The sequence below is a fragment of the Rhinoderma darwinii genome, chromosome 13 (assembly GCF_050947455.1).
Source record: "Rhinoderma darwinii isolate aRhiDar2 chromosome 13, aRhiDar2.hap1, whole genome shotgun sequence".
Lineage (NCBI taxonomy): Eukaryota > Metazoa > Chordata > Amphibia > Anura > Rhinodermatidae > Rhinoderma > Rhinoderma darwinii.
In genome coordinates this window covers 66,270,155-66,286,780 of record NC_134699.1, presented here as the reverse complement: position 1 = coordinate 66,286,780, position 16,626 = coordinate 66,270,155, and the positions used below count along the sequence as shown (strand labels likewise).

Genomic DNA, 16,626 nt, shown 5'->3' with positions numbered 1-16,626 from the left:
TACTTATCCTGTACTGATCCTGGGTTATATCCTGTATTATACTTCAGAGCTGCACTCACTATTCTGCTGGTGGAGTCACTGTGTACATACATTACTTATCCTGTACTGATCCTGGGTTATATCCTGTATTATACTCCAGAGCTGCACTCACTATTCTGCTGGTGGAGTCACTGTGTACATACATTACTTATCCTGTACTGATCCTGAGTTACATCCTGTATTATACTCCAGAGCTGCACTCACTATTCTGCTGGTGGAATCACTGTGTACATACATTACTTATCCTGTACTGATCATGAGTTATATCCTGTATTATACTCCAGAGCTGTACTCACTATTCTGCTGGTGGAGTCACTGTGTACATACATTACATTACTTATCCTGTACTGATCCTGAGTTATATCCTGTATTATACTCCAGAGCTGCACTCACTATTCTGCTGGTGGAGTCACTGTGTACATACATTACTTATCCTGTACTGATCCTGAGTTACATCCTGCATTATACTCCAGAGCTGCACTCACTATTCTGCTGGTGGAGTCACTGTGTACATACATTACTTATCCTGTACTGATCATGAGTTATATCCTGTATTATACTCCAGAGCTGTACTCACTATTCTGCTGGTGGAGTCAGTGTACATACATTACATTACTTATCCTGTACTGATCCTGAGTTACATCCTGTATTATACTCCAGAGCTGCACTCACTATTCTGCTGGTGGAGTCACTGTGTACATACATTACATTACTTATCCTGTACTGATCCTGAGTTACATCCTGCATTATACTCCAGAGCTGCGCTCACTATTCTGCTGGTGGGGTCACTGTGTGCATACATTACATATTCTGTAATCTCCCAGTATCCCCTGCTTGTTCAGTGTCTGTACAGCGCTTGCTCTGGTGATTTGCATCCTGGGAAGTGACGAGTTTGCCTGCCTTGTTTTTGATGACCTGATTATTTGTGGCCTTCTTTTCGTTGCGGGTTCACATATTTTGGCTGTGATGTCAGCGGCGCGCTCCTCGTCAGCTCCTTCGGTCTCTTGTATCTGTCCTGCCATCTTTCACAGCCTGACATCTGGTGAGAATTGGGACATGTGTGGGGTCAATTGGGCTTCTGAAAATGAGGACTTCATACCGGTGCCCCTAGTAGTTGCTCAGGCTTGTCCTATGGGTATGGGGTGTTCCAAGGACAAGCAGCGGTCCCTGCATTAGTGTCTGGTAGATATTTGCCCTTGTCTGGTGACCCTCTCTCCCTTCCTGAGACCCCCAGCCCAGTCTTCTGTCTCTCTCTTGTCTTCCCTCCTTCAGTCGCTCGGTCCCCCATCCATCCTCCTGGCAGTTCTTATATAACACCCCAATGACCTCCTCTCACCCTGTCTACACTTCACTTCTCGCCCCAATGCAAAATTGTCCCTGGGACCAGCGTGTGCCTCCCATGTACCAAGGTGGCGTCTCCCAGCTCTCCATATATCCAGATGTGCCCGATGTGGGAGAAGTTCCTCCAGACCCTGAATGTCACCCACTCGGATGGTAATGGAGGGCCGACCACGGCTGTCACTGCGTTGGCTGTGAATGTGCCCGTGGGTGGTTGGGTTATTATTTATTCAGAGCAGCCTTCCCGAGATGGTAGTAACGCTGGCACGCCGCCCCCTCCCCCATCTATTGCTTGTCTAATTACACCCTGACTATCGCTACAGATCTCTTAATTATATTGATAAGCGGATTTATTAACCCTTCATATAACAGACTGGTTCTCTGGCGTTCGAGAGGCTCTAAGCAGCTTGCCCCGATAGGTGGGCGCTTGGGAAACAGTCCTAGGGGACCTCCTTTCTCCCCACCCATTGACAAGCCAATTTTGCCTTCAGCCACGTTCAACCTCCAGACAGGTTTTTGGTCAACAAGGTTGTTGCCGTTCACTGACAGCCAGCAGCGATCCTGAAAATGGTGAGGAATTGAAACACCAAGTTGCGGAACGTTTTATTTACATACATTTGGGTAGATGATTATCTGAATAACCGTTATAAGTAAGTGCGCCCTCTCCCAGAATAGAGACGACTCATTACCACCCCCACCTAAAAACAATAAATATGGAGGATTTCCAGCAGAATGTGCGCGTTTCTTAGCAGATGGCAGTGAAGACCGTGCAGTAATTACTTGTGACAGGAGCGGGGGCAGATCCAGCGATGATGATGATTCAGAGGAATGTCGGGGGCCTCATCGCTGCCTGCACCTTGTGTTTAACCACTTCTTCTAAAAACCGCACTCTGCCAATGATGGACCTAGACGGGCGTACCCAACCCACCTGCTGGGTGCCCCCCTGAAGGGTTGCCAACCTCCACTTCAGACATTTCTGGACAACTAAGCTAAAATTCACGGACAGACCAAAATTTTTACCGACACATTACAAAATAATTTCCTGTGCAGGGTGCTAGGGGTGACTCTCCAATCACAACTCCGCTTGTAGCTTCCCCCGCTAACTCCGGTGAGGTCTTCTCTGATTTTAGTCGTTCACTTTCCCTTTTTTTTTTCTCCATCCGGCGCAGACCTCTGTGACTTATTCCAGCCACGACTCGTCTCTGCAGAATGTGACACACGGACATGTTGGTTTCTCTCTTTTACAGCACCCCCACACCTGCAGTGTACCCCATCCTCTAAACAAACTCCTAATCCACAGTACCCCAGACAATAATAATGATCCCTCAGTGCTCAACACTAACCGTGCCCCCTCAGTAACCGAGCCCCCTGCAGATAACGCCACACGCAGCTTCCCCCTTGTAGATGGCGCCATACGCGGCTCCCCGCGCATTTTCCGCTGCCTTTTTCACTCGCGCCCATTGAGCGCTACAGACAGAAACGCCACGAAATACGCTTTCTCTGCCACCCATTGAATTCAATGGGAGGTCAGACGTAAACGCCCAAAGATAGGGCATGTCGCTTATTTTTCCCGCGAGACTGGCTTTTTTTCCCCGCTCGTGGGGAAAAAACTGCCTCTGCCTCACATTGAAATCAATGGGAGGCATTTTCTGCCGTTTGGCGCTTTTTCTTCCGCGTCAAAAAACTGTGTGAACTGACATCTCTGACCTCCCATTGACATCAATGGGAGGCAGAGAAAGCTTATTTCGGGGTTTTTTTTCGGACGAGGCAGAATTTCTGTGTGAACATGGCTACCATTCTCCGCTCTGCCTGACACCGCTCACCGTCAGGAGGAGGAGGTGGTGATGCGGCGAAGCGGAGGCCGCGTCTTACTATTTCTTTGCACCGCGCGTGTGCATTTTGGCGCATGCGAAGTGCAAAATTCCGGGAAACTGCCGAAAATCCCAGACGGTGCTTTTTTCTGCCGGACACTACGGACGGCAGAAAAAAACAACAATTTTTGCGGACTGTCCATAAATTTACGGACTGTTGGCAACCCGCCCTGATAATACTAGGCTGTTATGAAATCTCACTGGTAATTTGACATTGAATGCCCTAATGGGCCTGACCGGTGGCGGATTATCTGGATTATCAATCACTCTGGTGTGAAATTTAAAAAGAATTCAAATATATTGAGCCCAAGCAACCAATTGGATTACAGCTTTCATCTGTACAGTACAAGCTAGAAAATTAAAGCAGCAATCTGATTGGTTGCTAGGGGCAATTCCTTTGCGTGAGAGAAACAAAATGGCAGCAAAGGGGAGTGTTAGAAATGACACCATTGGTTACCCTAGTAATCAATCGGATTCTAGCTTTGCTTTTTTTCCTAGAAAATGAAAGGCGTGATCTGATTGGTTGCCCATAGCAATCAATTTCCAACTCCTCACTCAAGTACGGGCCAGAAGATTGGTCGCCATAGGACCCAATCAGATTACAGCTAGAGAAACATCTGATTGGTTGCTAGGGGCAACTCCTTCACTTTGTATCTCCTCTTTTTGGTTCAGAAGTCCGAGGGGGACACAATGGTGGCACAGGGGACCCTTTAAGGGACACGAGATAAGTGCTCCATGTGCAGCAATGTTTGGAGACGTCTGTGTGCATTTTTCCTGTGCCGGGCTGGAATGAGAACCATTTTCCAAGTGTTTTCATTACTGGGCAGGAATGTACGCAGCAAACGCTTGCTTACCTGTAACCACACACGAGCCGTGTGCCGCAGACGAGGGGCGCGCCGCTATTATTTTACACTAAAAACAATTTTAAAAAAACACCCCAATAAATATAAATCCCTTAATCATCCTTTTCGGTCTACTGGGAAAGCTGGGTGACAACCAATATGGCTTCCATTGTGGGTCCTGAACAGCAGATTGGCCTATAGTTATACAGCAATAAAGAGCGGCGGAGGGATCGGCGTAACTAGTCCGGATGCCATTCAGGATTCTAGGAAAGCTGGATGACAGCCCTTATTTGAGCTATAATGGGGCCAGATTGGTTGTCACCCAGCTTTCCTAGAAGTAGATAGAACTAAGAAGATTCCATCTTTGCAAAAATCCTTTAGTGCATAATCGCTTACACAGAGGTTGTCACCCGGCTTTCCTACCATCCTGAGCGGCATCCTGAGTTATCTTTGCTTTATGGAAAGCTGCGTGACAACCAACATGACCGCCATGTGGAATATCCCTTTAAGAAGAGGTACACGAAGCCTTGTCGCGTTATGTATATCGCTTTGTAAGAACATGTCACTGCGTGTTTTCGCGCCAATGTCTGTGACGTGCGGATAACCGTGATTTGGCGGTTCCGATGAGCCCTGGCGATAGCAGCAGCAGAAACACGGGCGTGTGTGAGCGCAGTTTACGTGTTAAATAATAGACCAGAGGCAGACGGTGAATATTTTATGAGCGCTCTCCTGCCAAGTCTTCTAACAGCGGGAGAGCGACGCTGTCATCACTGAGGAAGCCCATGTGACTTTCTGGAGAACGTCCGTTCACCTGGCCACCCAGCTTTCCACAGGCCCGGATTACTAGATCAATCTGGCATTCTATTCGTCATTTGTGTATACAGCTCTTATGCAGACCTATGTGTTTCCATGGTTACAGACTACAAGCAAACCCTGTGTGGTCGGCTCCAGCAGTCGTGTTACCGCACTCCTTACTCCGTACATCAGGCTGTATATAGAGTTCCTTAGGAGTCAGGTGACCTGTCTGAGCTCTGCTGAATGGCTGCGAGAGGTCTCAGAGGCGGAGCTTAACAACCCCTAATGTGTATTCCTTGTCGTTCCCTTTACAAGTGATCCGATAAATCCTTAGACGCTACGACGGGGGGGAAACGCGTCGCGATCCAACCAATACAAATGCGTTGGTCACGTGACGCCGAGGACGCCATCCACATATTTAAAGTACCGGCGTCGCCTTAGCAGAAAACACTGCTCCGTTTGTTCTGCGAGATCCCAGCGCTGAATTATTCCGGTCGTGTCCAGCTCTCTATTGAATAACGCGGCCCCTGGGAAAGCAGAACGTGACACGGACCTGAGCCGAATATTAAATCGCCAACCTCAGATCTTCCCTTAAAGGGACAATGACCCTCCATGCCCCCCAAATAAAAGGAATATTCTTATTCTTCTTATATCGAGTTGTTAAATTCTATTTATATGGTTCTTGGCTTCTGGAAAAGCTGGGTGACCAGTAAATGGGCAGCCATTGCAGCTCCCGCTAGGGTATCCTCCAGCCTTACTAGAACTTTAAACAGCAAATCGGCCTAGTTAGGCAGCAATACAGGACCAACCTTTGTATATAACTTTCAGGGATGCCATTCAGGAGTCTCGGACAGCTGAGTGACAACCCTTGTGGGAGCTGTGAGGGGTTACAGATTCTCATGATTGCAGATATTGTACTGTGTATGGCCCTGATCAGATCTGGAGCAAATCTATGAATGTGTTGCCACCTCTAGTTATGTCTGTTTCTGGGAAAGCTGGGTGAAAACCAATATGGCTGCCGTTACAGCTTTCACATCTGTTCACACCCAGCTGACTTAGATGTGCTGTTCAGGAGACTGGGAAAGGTGGGTAGCAACCCCTCTGGGAGCTGGCGGCCATAATGGTTGTCACCCAGCTTTCCCAGAAACTGAAATCACTGAAAATTTCTTTTTTTAACCGCTCAACTGGAAGGGGACGACTCAAGCACAAGCTTTCCAGCAATTCAAGGGTTAAATGGGGGTCCGCTCTCCCTGGATACTTGGAGCGGGAAGCTCCGATGTGGCGGTCAGCGCAAGTCTTGGTAGTCGGATCAGTTCCTGGTCTTTTAATTAAAGGATGGAAAATAGTTCTCACGCAGTAGAGCAGCCTTTAGTTTCCATGGTCCTCAAGAGATTTGCCAAATCTGCTGCTGGGCAATAGTTACGTTACCAGAAGTAGTTGCTGGTGATTTACCCAGCATGCCCTGTGTCCTGGTAATCTCCATAAAACGGGGGATCTTTGCAAATACTGAGTTTTCTACTCTAGTCACATCAAAAGCAGCATTCACAATTCTGAACATCTTCTTGCTGCCCTCTGCTTGTTCGTCATCCGTACAGAACGGGCTCTGCTGTGTTGCATTGCGGGAGACGTAGGAAGCCCAAAAAAAAATAAAAAATATATATATATATATATATGCGTTCAGTGTTGACGAAAGGAAGAGCACAAAGCCATTTTGGAGCTTGAGTTGTGATTATATTAGACGGGGTGATGAATGGCGCGGCCTGGTTACAGAGTAATACAATACAGTGAGGATGTAGAAGGAATGCGCATTGTTCAGGCTTCTTCTATAGAACTGAGGAGCCTCGGCCAAGGCTGATGGTCACGGAATAGTGCCCTGCTTCACCGGTATAGCATCCCGACACAGCGGACAACCTGTTAAAATGTTACAGGATTTAAAGGGACAGAGTTGTCTGAAAAGAATGAGAGCAGTCGTGGTGGTATCAATGGAAGAGACATGTCACCACCAGTGGTGGAGAGTGGTACTGCAGGGGCAAAAGTAATTTCAATAATAAGGTGGAAGGACAAATGGCGGACATCTTTTTTGTAATCGGTGATCATGACCGATAAGGACCGCGTTTTGAGTCGCTACTTGTGTTTTTAATATATCTTTAGTTCCTATAGATTACGGCCATGCTGCACCCCAACCGTATGTATGCCTGGGTAGCACCCTCACCATATGCCCGTGCGGCAGCCTCTGTTTCGGTCTTTTCCGCTTGACGGCTTTGAGGGAAGTTTTCATAGTCATGTGGTGATTACTTGATCTCGAGACGACCCTGTGATCCCAGAACTTTGCAGTGATATTTCTGGGGTATCTTCGTAACGTCGCACCCTGGGGACCGGTGTGTGTGTATATATATCTGTTGTTCACATTCTACTTGTTAATGAATGCAATGAATCACTGCCACAGAACATCTGCATGTTTAGTTTATCCCAGTCACAATGGTTAACTGCTTGTGTGCTGCCAGGATCTGGCACTAATAGTGCTGCCATATCATGATCTGATCTTGCGCACGGTGGCGCTCTCTAGCGCTTGCGCACGGTGGCGCTCTCTAGCGCTTGCGCACGGGGGTCAGTGAAGGTGTAAGCCCCACCAGGAGGGGGAGCTATTGTATATAATTCTGTGGGGCCGTATCTGCTGTGTATACTCTCTTGGGTATTGTGACATCTTCACCATCGGCATGTCTTGTGGCGTCCCCTCCGTCGCTGCGCTGAGCGGGATGTTTCTTCGCTACCTTTCAGCAGGGTTTAAAATTAGCAGCGAGCGCAGAGCAGTGTACAGAGTGTTCCCGAGCAGTGACACACACCTCCGCTACTCCCACCAGCGACAAACACATCTCAGTGACACAGCAGTGGCAGCCCGAGCCTCCGTCCTGCTGAGAGTTGTGATAACACCACAGGTAGCGGAGCTCTGCCCGACAGTGAATACAGAGAGACTCGACTGTCCCCCCATTTGCCCGATCCTGTAGATTAGAATATCTGATTATCCAGAACCCATCAGTGCCGGATTAATGGAAGTGTTCTGTATATTTACTGTTCCGTACAGATTGCTTTGTTTTGCTTCTGCGTCCGCACTATACAGACCTCCTAATAACTGGTGTCTCCCCCTGCAGGCATCGACTATAAGACCACCACCATATTGCTGGACGGACGCCGCATAAAACTGCAGCTCTGGTAAGTTTCTCTCGTTCATTACTCTTCTGTCCATAGTCTTCAATGTGCGCCGGCCGCCATATTGTAAACCAAATTTACAGTCTGTAGATATAATTCTGGCTGTGTGGAGCTACCACTAGGGGGAGCTCACATAATTCATATTTCTACATTAAACTCAATAATAAACCTGTCTACAATAAACTCCCCCTAGTGGTGGCAACCAGAATTTTATCATCTAACTGTTTATGCAGGGGGGTTGGCGCAATGTATCAACAAAATGGAGCTCCGACTGCGATAACAATACACTAAGAAATGAATCGTTCCTTAAAGGGGCTGTTTGGAAAACCCAGAATTCCCTATTAGGTAATTCCAAGTTAAAAGAGGGGAGTTCATCATTCATATCCCAGAGCGGCTGCAAAGAGGGTCTCTCTCTCTTTCGGGAGGACCCGGCATGTCTATGCCTTATAAGGACAGCCCATTGATTTCAATGGTCACTGTGTAATACTTAATTTTACCTGTGGTGGCGCTGCAGGAGAATTGAACACCTGTTATCGGTTTCCTTTACAGAAAACAGCTGATTGCTGTGGTCCTAGCAGCAGGACACTCTGTAGTCATTCATTGGGTGGCCCTTCTTGTCCAAAGCGGAGACCGCTTTTAATGTAACATAGACTCCATTATATGACGCGTGCCCGTCCAATGGTTTGGAATATTATCCAGTACTCTGGCGTTCCCAATGATGCTGGATTATTGGAATTGTGATAGATCGATAGATGAGCTGACCGTTTCTCTGCGTACGCCGGCGTGAAGGAGGCTGGAAGACGTTCATACAGCGATCTGCCATTCGTCGTCGTCTCTTCCAAAAAATACATCAAACTATGCGGCAAGGTAAAGGCAAACTTTGTGTCTCAATTCCTACACATTTTCATGTTCTCTGCTTGCTGTCAGTGAATGGAAACATTCTTACTCCCAAAGGCTGAAAACTTGTACATACCTAGCACGTCTCACAGCTGAGGGTTTGTTGCTGCTGTATCTCGTCTAGACCGCTTTAGAGGTTTTGCATAATGGCCTATTCTCAAGGTAGGACATGAATGTTTTCTCAGTAGGAGGGTCTGACTTCCGGGACCCCTGATGATCAGCACAATAAAGATGCTGTCTCTTGTACCCCAGCTCGTTCCATTCAAGAGAATAGGATGAGCTGCAGTAAGGGGTTGCGGCACTTCTTTTTAAAAAAAATAATTTAAGGACATCGATGTTTAAGGTCCCGGAGAACTCCTTTGAACTTCATGTTCATACATTTTGCCTGCACTGGTACATTGTAACGAATCATCAAAACAAAAGATTTAGGCTTCTGGTATGTTTTGCTCACCGAGAATTATTTAGACTAGATACAGTTGTAGCAAACCCTCAGCTGTGAGAAAGTTTAGATTTGTTCAGCCTCTGAATGTTCCTATTCACTGTCGGCAAGCAGAAATCTTGAAAATGGTGAGAAACTGAAACACACACAAAAAAGAGGTGATTTTTCCAGCATGTTGCAATCCTAACTTCTCATGGAATAGGGAGGGATCGCTCTCCGCTTGCCAACCGAACCTCTGGCACGGTGTAGGTCTGAGGAAAAGAGACGCGTCGCCACCCATAGCCGTAAGGGAGATGCTTCATGGTGTAGGGCCACCTACAGGGGAATTGCTCTCTATGTAGCGCCTCAATATAATCTCCTAAATAGTGAACTTTAGATCATCACATCAAGAATACAGGTGGCACAGGACACAGAAGTTAATGGGGGGCACAATAGACAGAAGTTAATGGGGGGCATATACTTTATGGCGGTCTAAAAGACACAAACACAAGATGGACTCCTCCCCGATATCCACAATAAGTTCTAATCACTTGAAGTTACAGACCCAAAGCCTGAGGCTGCACTACTGAGACTCTGACTACGTGGCAGGTTTAGTGTTGTCAGGAGGTGTGGGATTTAATCCCCATTTACATCAATGTTCACATGTATATTCCACTAGGTAGGATGTAGATGTTGATTCATTATAAATTATTCTCTTATCTGCCCTCCCACAATTCAATGCAGTATCAAACACTCTCCTTAACCTACTGACTGTACATCCTGGTCTTCCTGGTTCATGAATAGAATAAAAAGCCGAGTCAATGGCAATCTACTTTCCACCAAAATGTCAATACCTATGGTCACTGCAATGTTGACCTCTAGTGGTTGTCAGGAGAGGAGCAAGATATCTCCATAAATGGATGTAATATTAAAGGGGTTGTCCACTGTATAAAACCTATTGTCATACACCCTATGAGGCAATGGAGGGGGTCCGCTGTTTAGTATCTTCATCACAAAGAGCGTCTGGAGAACCTGTCCTGCTTTACACGGACAACACATTGATATGAATGGACACTGTAATACTTACTTTGCCCTGTGGGGGCGCTGCTGGGAAATTTAACAATTACAGCCAGGTTTCCACACAGATCTCAGCTGATCGCTGGAGGTCCCAGCAGGGGGAAACTTTATGATCTGTTTATTGCCAAGGGACCCTTCTAACAAGTAGGGATTGTGTAACGTGGAGATCCCATTTAAAGGGAAATTCGGGGACTTCTATTTCCTGGCGAATTCTGTTTTTCAGACGATTACATTTCTGAAGTTGTCATCACGCTGTGAAAATCCTTCACTCCAGCAGTTTATGTAACATAGAGAGCGAAAAAATAGCTGAATTAGAACTCGCTGCGTTCAATGCGTTCTGCTCCCAATAATTATAGGGTTAAGCGTGTAATTACCGAGACGCAACTGAATATCGGGAGGCTCAAAAAGTGCTCGCAATAAACTGCTGCATCGGTAGGGAGGGGGAAGGGAGCAGGAAAAATATCTAAAAAAAAAAATTTAAATTAAAAATAGGCTTGAAATAATACAATAATAAAAATAAAGGTATTGAAAGAAATAAATGTATTAAAAATATATAAAAAAAAGTGACATAAAGGTGTTTAAAAAAAATTAGTATTGAATAGAATTCTAAAAAAAATATTGTAAAAAAAATAGTATTGAAATTTATTTTTTTTAATTAATTACAAAGTATAAAAAAATAAAGAATTAAGTATTAAACTATTTTATTTTTTTTATTTAATTTTATGGGTTCACTATACAGGATGTTGGGATTCACAGGGGGCAATGTAAATACAAGCTGGGCATGCTGAGAGTTGTAGTTCTACAGCAGCTAAATGGACTCCCTGGCTGTAAACCACGACCAGACCGCGTCTCTGCGCTGAATATTTCGGTCTGAGATGCCATCGGCACGCAGTGGTTTTTGCTGTAGTATCACTTTTCACACAGTTCGGAGAAAATAACGGCGTAATCCCTTCATCTGGAGAAGGTTCTGTGGTCGGAGCTGCTGGCAGACCTGCCCGGAAGCCGAGCTCTGCCAATAGCGGATCAGGAAAAGCCATTACCGCTGATGGTTATCACATATGCGCTCCAAGAACTTCACAAAACTCTGCTATTAAAACCACTATTATATAGTCGGTCATCATGCTCTGCAAAACTCTCCGGAATAGAATGCCAGAACTGCAGTAAAGACTGACAGAGGAGTTAAATAGAAGGGTCAAATGAGGGGAATCTATGAAGATTTATACACCGTTCAGGGTCTGTCGGTAGCTGGGTGACAGCTGGGCACTGTTATGGCGACCTTCAGTGGTTGTCTCCCAAAAACGTTAAAAACCGCGCCACTGCCGCCATGTGTAAGACAGCGAGATTTTTTTTTTCTTCTCTGTTTGTAATCATCTTTCCGTCTTCTCTTGTAGGGACACTTCAGGACAAGGAAGATTTTGCACTATTTTTCGTTCATATTCCAGAGGAGCTCAGGTGAGATCACATCACATGACTGACAAGAAAAGGGGCGGGGCTGTGACTACTTTCTAATATACTTTGTTTCAATTCCTCACCATTTTCACGTTCTCTGTGTTTACCGACCGCAAGCAGAGGCTTAAAAAACATCAACAGACCTGATACGTTTCATAGCTGAGGGTCTGTTACAATTGTGTCCAGTCTAGAGAATCCTAAACACAGCGGCATAAACCTCTCTCCTGTCCTGATAGTTTGTTACAATGTATCAGTCTGGTGTGTAGATTGTTTAGACTGGATACAATTGTAGCAAAGCCTGTGGTTGTAATCCATGAATGTTTACATTCATTGACGGCAAGCAGAGACCTTGAAAATTGGTGAAAAATCTAAATACAAAGTATATTAGAAAGCTGCGGAATTTTTCATTTACACTTTACAGCCTAAATATCTCATACAAGTTGGCGAGCGAGGTCCGGTATACACAAGCCGCATTGAATAGCGCATCGCCCTCGCCGTTTCTGCGTCCTGTGCTGAGCTGATAAGCTGCGGACGGTGATTTATGGATCCTGGACAGACCATTTCCTTTCTCCTTTCCAGCTAAATACAGGAATTTGGCATGGAAAAGCGAGCCGCACTGACTCACTGCTACGCTGCATCTGCACTACATAAAGGGCCAGCGCAGAAACCCCATAATACAGCTAATAGAGTATGACCCACCATACAGGGTGGGGTCTGTATAACGCTATGGGGGGGAAATGAAAGTGGTTACAGAAGGGGTTAACCACAAGACCACACCCTACTCTGCAATTCCCAAACAATCCTGTCTACAGATGGCTGATTGGGCAATGACTTGCTTAAAGGGGACCTCTGCTTTGGACAATTCCCACTTGTTAGAAGGGTCCCCTAACAATAAGCAGATCCCAGCGTCCCCCTTGCTGGGATCCCCAGCGATCAGCTGTGATCTGGAGCAAAACCAGTTTTTTCTTTTTTTCCCTGCAGCACCACCACAGGTGAAATTGAGTATTACAGTGTCCACTCATATCAATGGGTTGTCTGTGTAATACAGGACAGGTCCTCCAGAGAGAGAGAAGCTCTATGTAACCGCTCTCCACCAAGAGATGAGGATCCTGAACAGAGGACTGTGGGGTGGGGGGCGCCCAATTCCCTAATAGCGTGTATGACAATGGGTTTTCTAAACTGAACAACCCCTTTAAACACCCATAGGTGGCGCTGTGGAGGTTTTTGTTTTTTTCCTTTCTTCCAGACAGTTCCATAGTTTGCCTTCCCTTACAGAGTTTATAATGTCATACAATCTGTATAGTTAAAAGAGAACTCCTAAAATGTGACTAGTTTGGATAGTTGGCTTTCCCTATGGCCGCATTGCCGGCCCCCAGGATTCAGTGGAGCCGCTGCTTATTCGAGCGCCTTTCCATGAAATTGGGCCGTCTTGGAGCTTTAAACCAAACCGCCTCCCACCCGAATACAATAAAATAAAAATTGAGCAGACAACCTGCTGACTGTTTCTAACGTGTTGTTTTTGTATCTGCGTTACTGTGTATCAGGGACAGGGCATTCACATCCCTGTAGTGCAAATCATCTGTTCACCCCGTACGCTGCCAAGAACACCACCGTCTTTGCAGGTCAGCGTGATAAAATCTGCGCTCCTCAGTCGCCCGGATGAAACGCTCCACATTCCTGACGTTGGTTAATCACAAGACCTAAGACTCTCCGCACGCTCATGGGATCGGGTTGTGGATTATGAAATCCTTTGTTATATTAAATATGTTAGCAATTATAGCGGGGCTGGACGTGCTCCCGCGCCACGTCACCGGCCTCCAAGTCCTCTACTGAGAGACGATATCTCATTACTGTCCCTATGGCTCAGACAATAGTCCCCATCCCATATATGGCACTTAAAGGGCAACTCCACTCACCACTGATATTCGCATGAATGATACAGTAAACACTCCGGAGCTGCACGGTCAACACATTTTTGCAAACAACATTGGATTTCCCTCCCATCAAGAGGGAGCACAAATTTAATAGTTTTCTTCCAGTGGGCGGAGCTTATGATTACCGGTAGATGAATATTTATTAACCGACTTCTTCTCCCCGCAGGGCGTTATCCTGGTCTACGACATCGCTAACCGCTGGTCTTTTGACGGCATCGACCGCTGGATAAAAGAGATCGACGAGGTGAGACTTTTTGGTTGTGATGGAAACATCGGCCTCAATCTAGTTTACAACCACTAGGGGTGCTGTTGCCGTTGCGTTTCATAGAGAATACAATGGACTATTCTAATATGGTCACCCAGCTTTTCCAGAGCACTGAAGAGCAAATCTGCCTATAGATAAGGGGGTAGGATATTATGTACAGGAGCCTGGGAAAGCTGGGTGACCATTCCTGTAAAAGCTGTTCTGGCGTCCATATTGGTTGTCACCCAGCTTTGCCAGGAACAGATAGTACTAAAATGTTTTGGTTTTTTTTCTTTAATTATCCATGTAATTCTGTTCCCAGCATGCCCCGGGGGTGCCCAAGATACTGGTGGGAAACCGTCTTCACTTGGCATTTAAGCGGCAGGTGTCCACGGAACAGGCGCAGTGCTACGCCGAGCGCCTAGGAATGACCTTCTTTGAGGTCAGCCCGCTCTGCAACTTCAATATCACAGAGTCCTTCACCGAGCTGGCGAGGATCGTGCTGATGCGGCATGGCATGGACCGACTCTGGAGGCCCAACAAGGGTACGTGAAAAAAAAAACTACAATCCAGACCCGTCACCCAGCTTTCCTAGATACAGATAGGCAGAAAACAGATCTGACTGTTGACTAGAATTCTAAGCCAATGTTTCTAAGCTGTCACCCAGCTTTCCCAAGAGCAGATTTACAACTGCTACTCGTAGTGACCCATTGTAAGCAGCGGTATCGGTCCTAGGGTACAGAGTCAACCCTGGCAATCATATACCTCACTGCTATGGCTGCCACCACCAGGAGTAGGTCATGTGACCGAACGAGAAAATAATTCCTGCCCCTTTAAGGTTTCTCGTTTCTTCACCTGCATTGTCGTTGATGATTTACTGCAGCACAGACGTCACCATTGTGACTAATCAGATAGCAATCCCTGGTCCGTCACTGCCACCTGCTGGTTACCGTCTGTAATGGCAGCAACCTCTGCACAATAAGGAAAATAACACCAACATTGCTCTCTTGTGGCCGCTCTGTAGAACAGCACCCTCAGGAACACTGGCTTTAGGGGGTCACAAAATCTCTCTATGCTGCATAAGACGACTGAAGTATTGTAAATGGATAGGAGGGGTCCCGGGTACATATTTTGCATCGGGCCCAGTATCGTCAAGTCCACTATTTTTTAATTATATCGTTTTTTATAAAGTTTATTACTCTTGACGCCATCTTAACTTACCCCCTCTTGTATTTTCCCACAGTACTGAGTCTGCAAGACCTCTGCTGCCGCGCCATTGTATCCTGCACCCCAGTACACCTGGTAGACAAGCTCCCCCTCCCGGTTGCCTTACGAAGCCATCTGAAGTCGTTCTCCATGGCGAACGGACTCAACGCCAGGATGATGCACGGCCGATCGTACTCCCTCACTGCCAACAACTTAAACAAGAGGCACAGCCTGAAAAAAGCCAAGATCATCCGTCCGCCGCAAAGTCCCCCCAAGAACTGCACAAGGAACAGCTGCAAGATATCCTAAGTGAGAGCTATTGAGGGATCCGCAGGGGTGGGGCATCTTAACTCCTCCCCAGAGGAGGTGGAAAAGCGAGAATATGTTGCTCACGCTCCTCCTTTGTAGATTTGGGGAAAATGTCAGGAAAGTTTAGGTCTCCCCAGACAATGCTGCTTTCGAATTTTTTTTTTTATATATATTTTGAGACCTCTTCCTTTCAGACATCACATGACGTCGCTGTGTTCTAGATGCATGGCCCGGATTTGTTATCACCCTTTATTTCGTGTGCTGCTCCGGTCAGGAACCCCCTTTCACCATCACCACTGAGCTTAATCCATCCATCAGTCTTGGCATTGCGGTTCCTACTGTGTGAATTTGTGCTCCCTTTAATGGAAAGTATTGGACCCGCGGCAGAGTGCCCTGTGGTTTTTTATTTGTTGTTCTGCACCGTGAGTATATACACCACAGCCCCAGGACTCTTCTGATCCCCGCTACAACAAAGGCTGCTCCACAGGTGTATTTAAGACGCACTCGCAATGTGTCAGGCTTGTGAGTGGAAAGGAACATTTGAGACATTTTTGCTTTCTTTTATGTTATTTAATAACTTTTTGGGATTTCTCCATGATGAGGATGATGATGATGATGATGAGGATGATCTATGACTATATAAATATACTTCTATTTCTGTAAAACTGAATATTTTGTACCAGATGTAAGAAGAGTTGCCGAGTTTAAAAAGAAAACAAAAAAAATATACAAAAAAAAAAAAAAAAAATTGCCCAAATGCCAAAGAAGTGTTTGGATTGTGACTATGTTTTATCTGCGATGCGTTTGTGACTTTACGTGTGATACGAAGAAATGTTTTATAAAGAGAGAGAAACTATTTAAGGAGAAAAAAAATAAATGTTTTTAAGAGTCAGCGGGTCCGTGTATCAGATGACTGCAGCTTAAGTGATGGCAAAACAGCGCCACACCTCTCCACAGGTTGTGTGTTGTACTGCAACTCAGACCAATTTACAGTAATGGA

At 46.0% G+C, this 16,626-nt stretch overlaps 1 protein-coding gene across 1 annotated transcript in view; it reads left to right on the top strand.

Moving 5' to 3' along the window:
- RAB40B (RAB40B, member RAS oncogene family) overlaps positions 1-16,291 on the top strand; it is a 32,724-nt gene extending 16,433 nt beyond the window's left edge. The window contains exons 3-7 of the mRNA XM_075846120.1: positions 8,035-8,095; positions 11,876-11,936; positions 14,034-14,111; positions 14,434-14,656; positions 15,355-16,291. Of these exons, the coding sequence (XP_075702235.1) occupies positions 8,035-8,095; positions 11,876-11,936; positions 14,034-14,111; positions 14,434-14,656; positions 15,355-15,626 (695 nt within the window). The 3' untranslated portion in view covers positions 15,627-16,291. The remainder of the gene's footprint in view (positions 1-8,034; positions 8,096-11,875; positions 11,937-14,033; positions 14,112-14,433; positions 14,657-15,354) is intronic.
- The last annotated feature ends 335 nt before the right edge of the window (positions 16,292-16,626 follow it).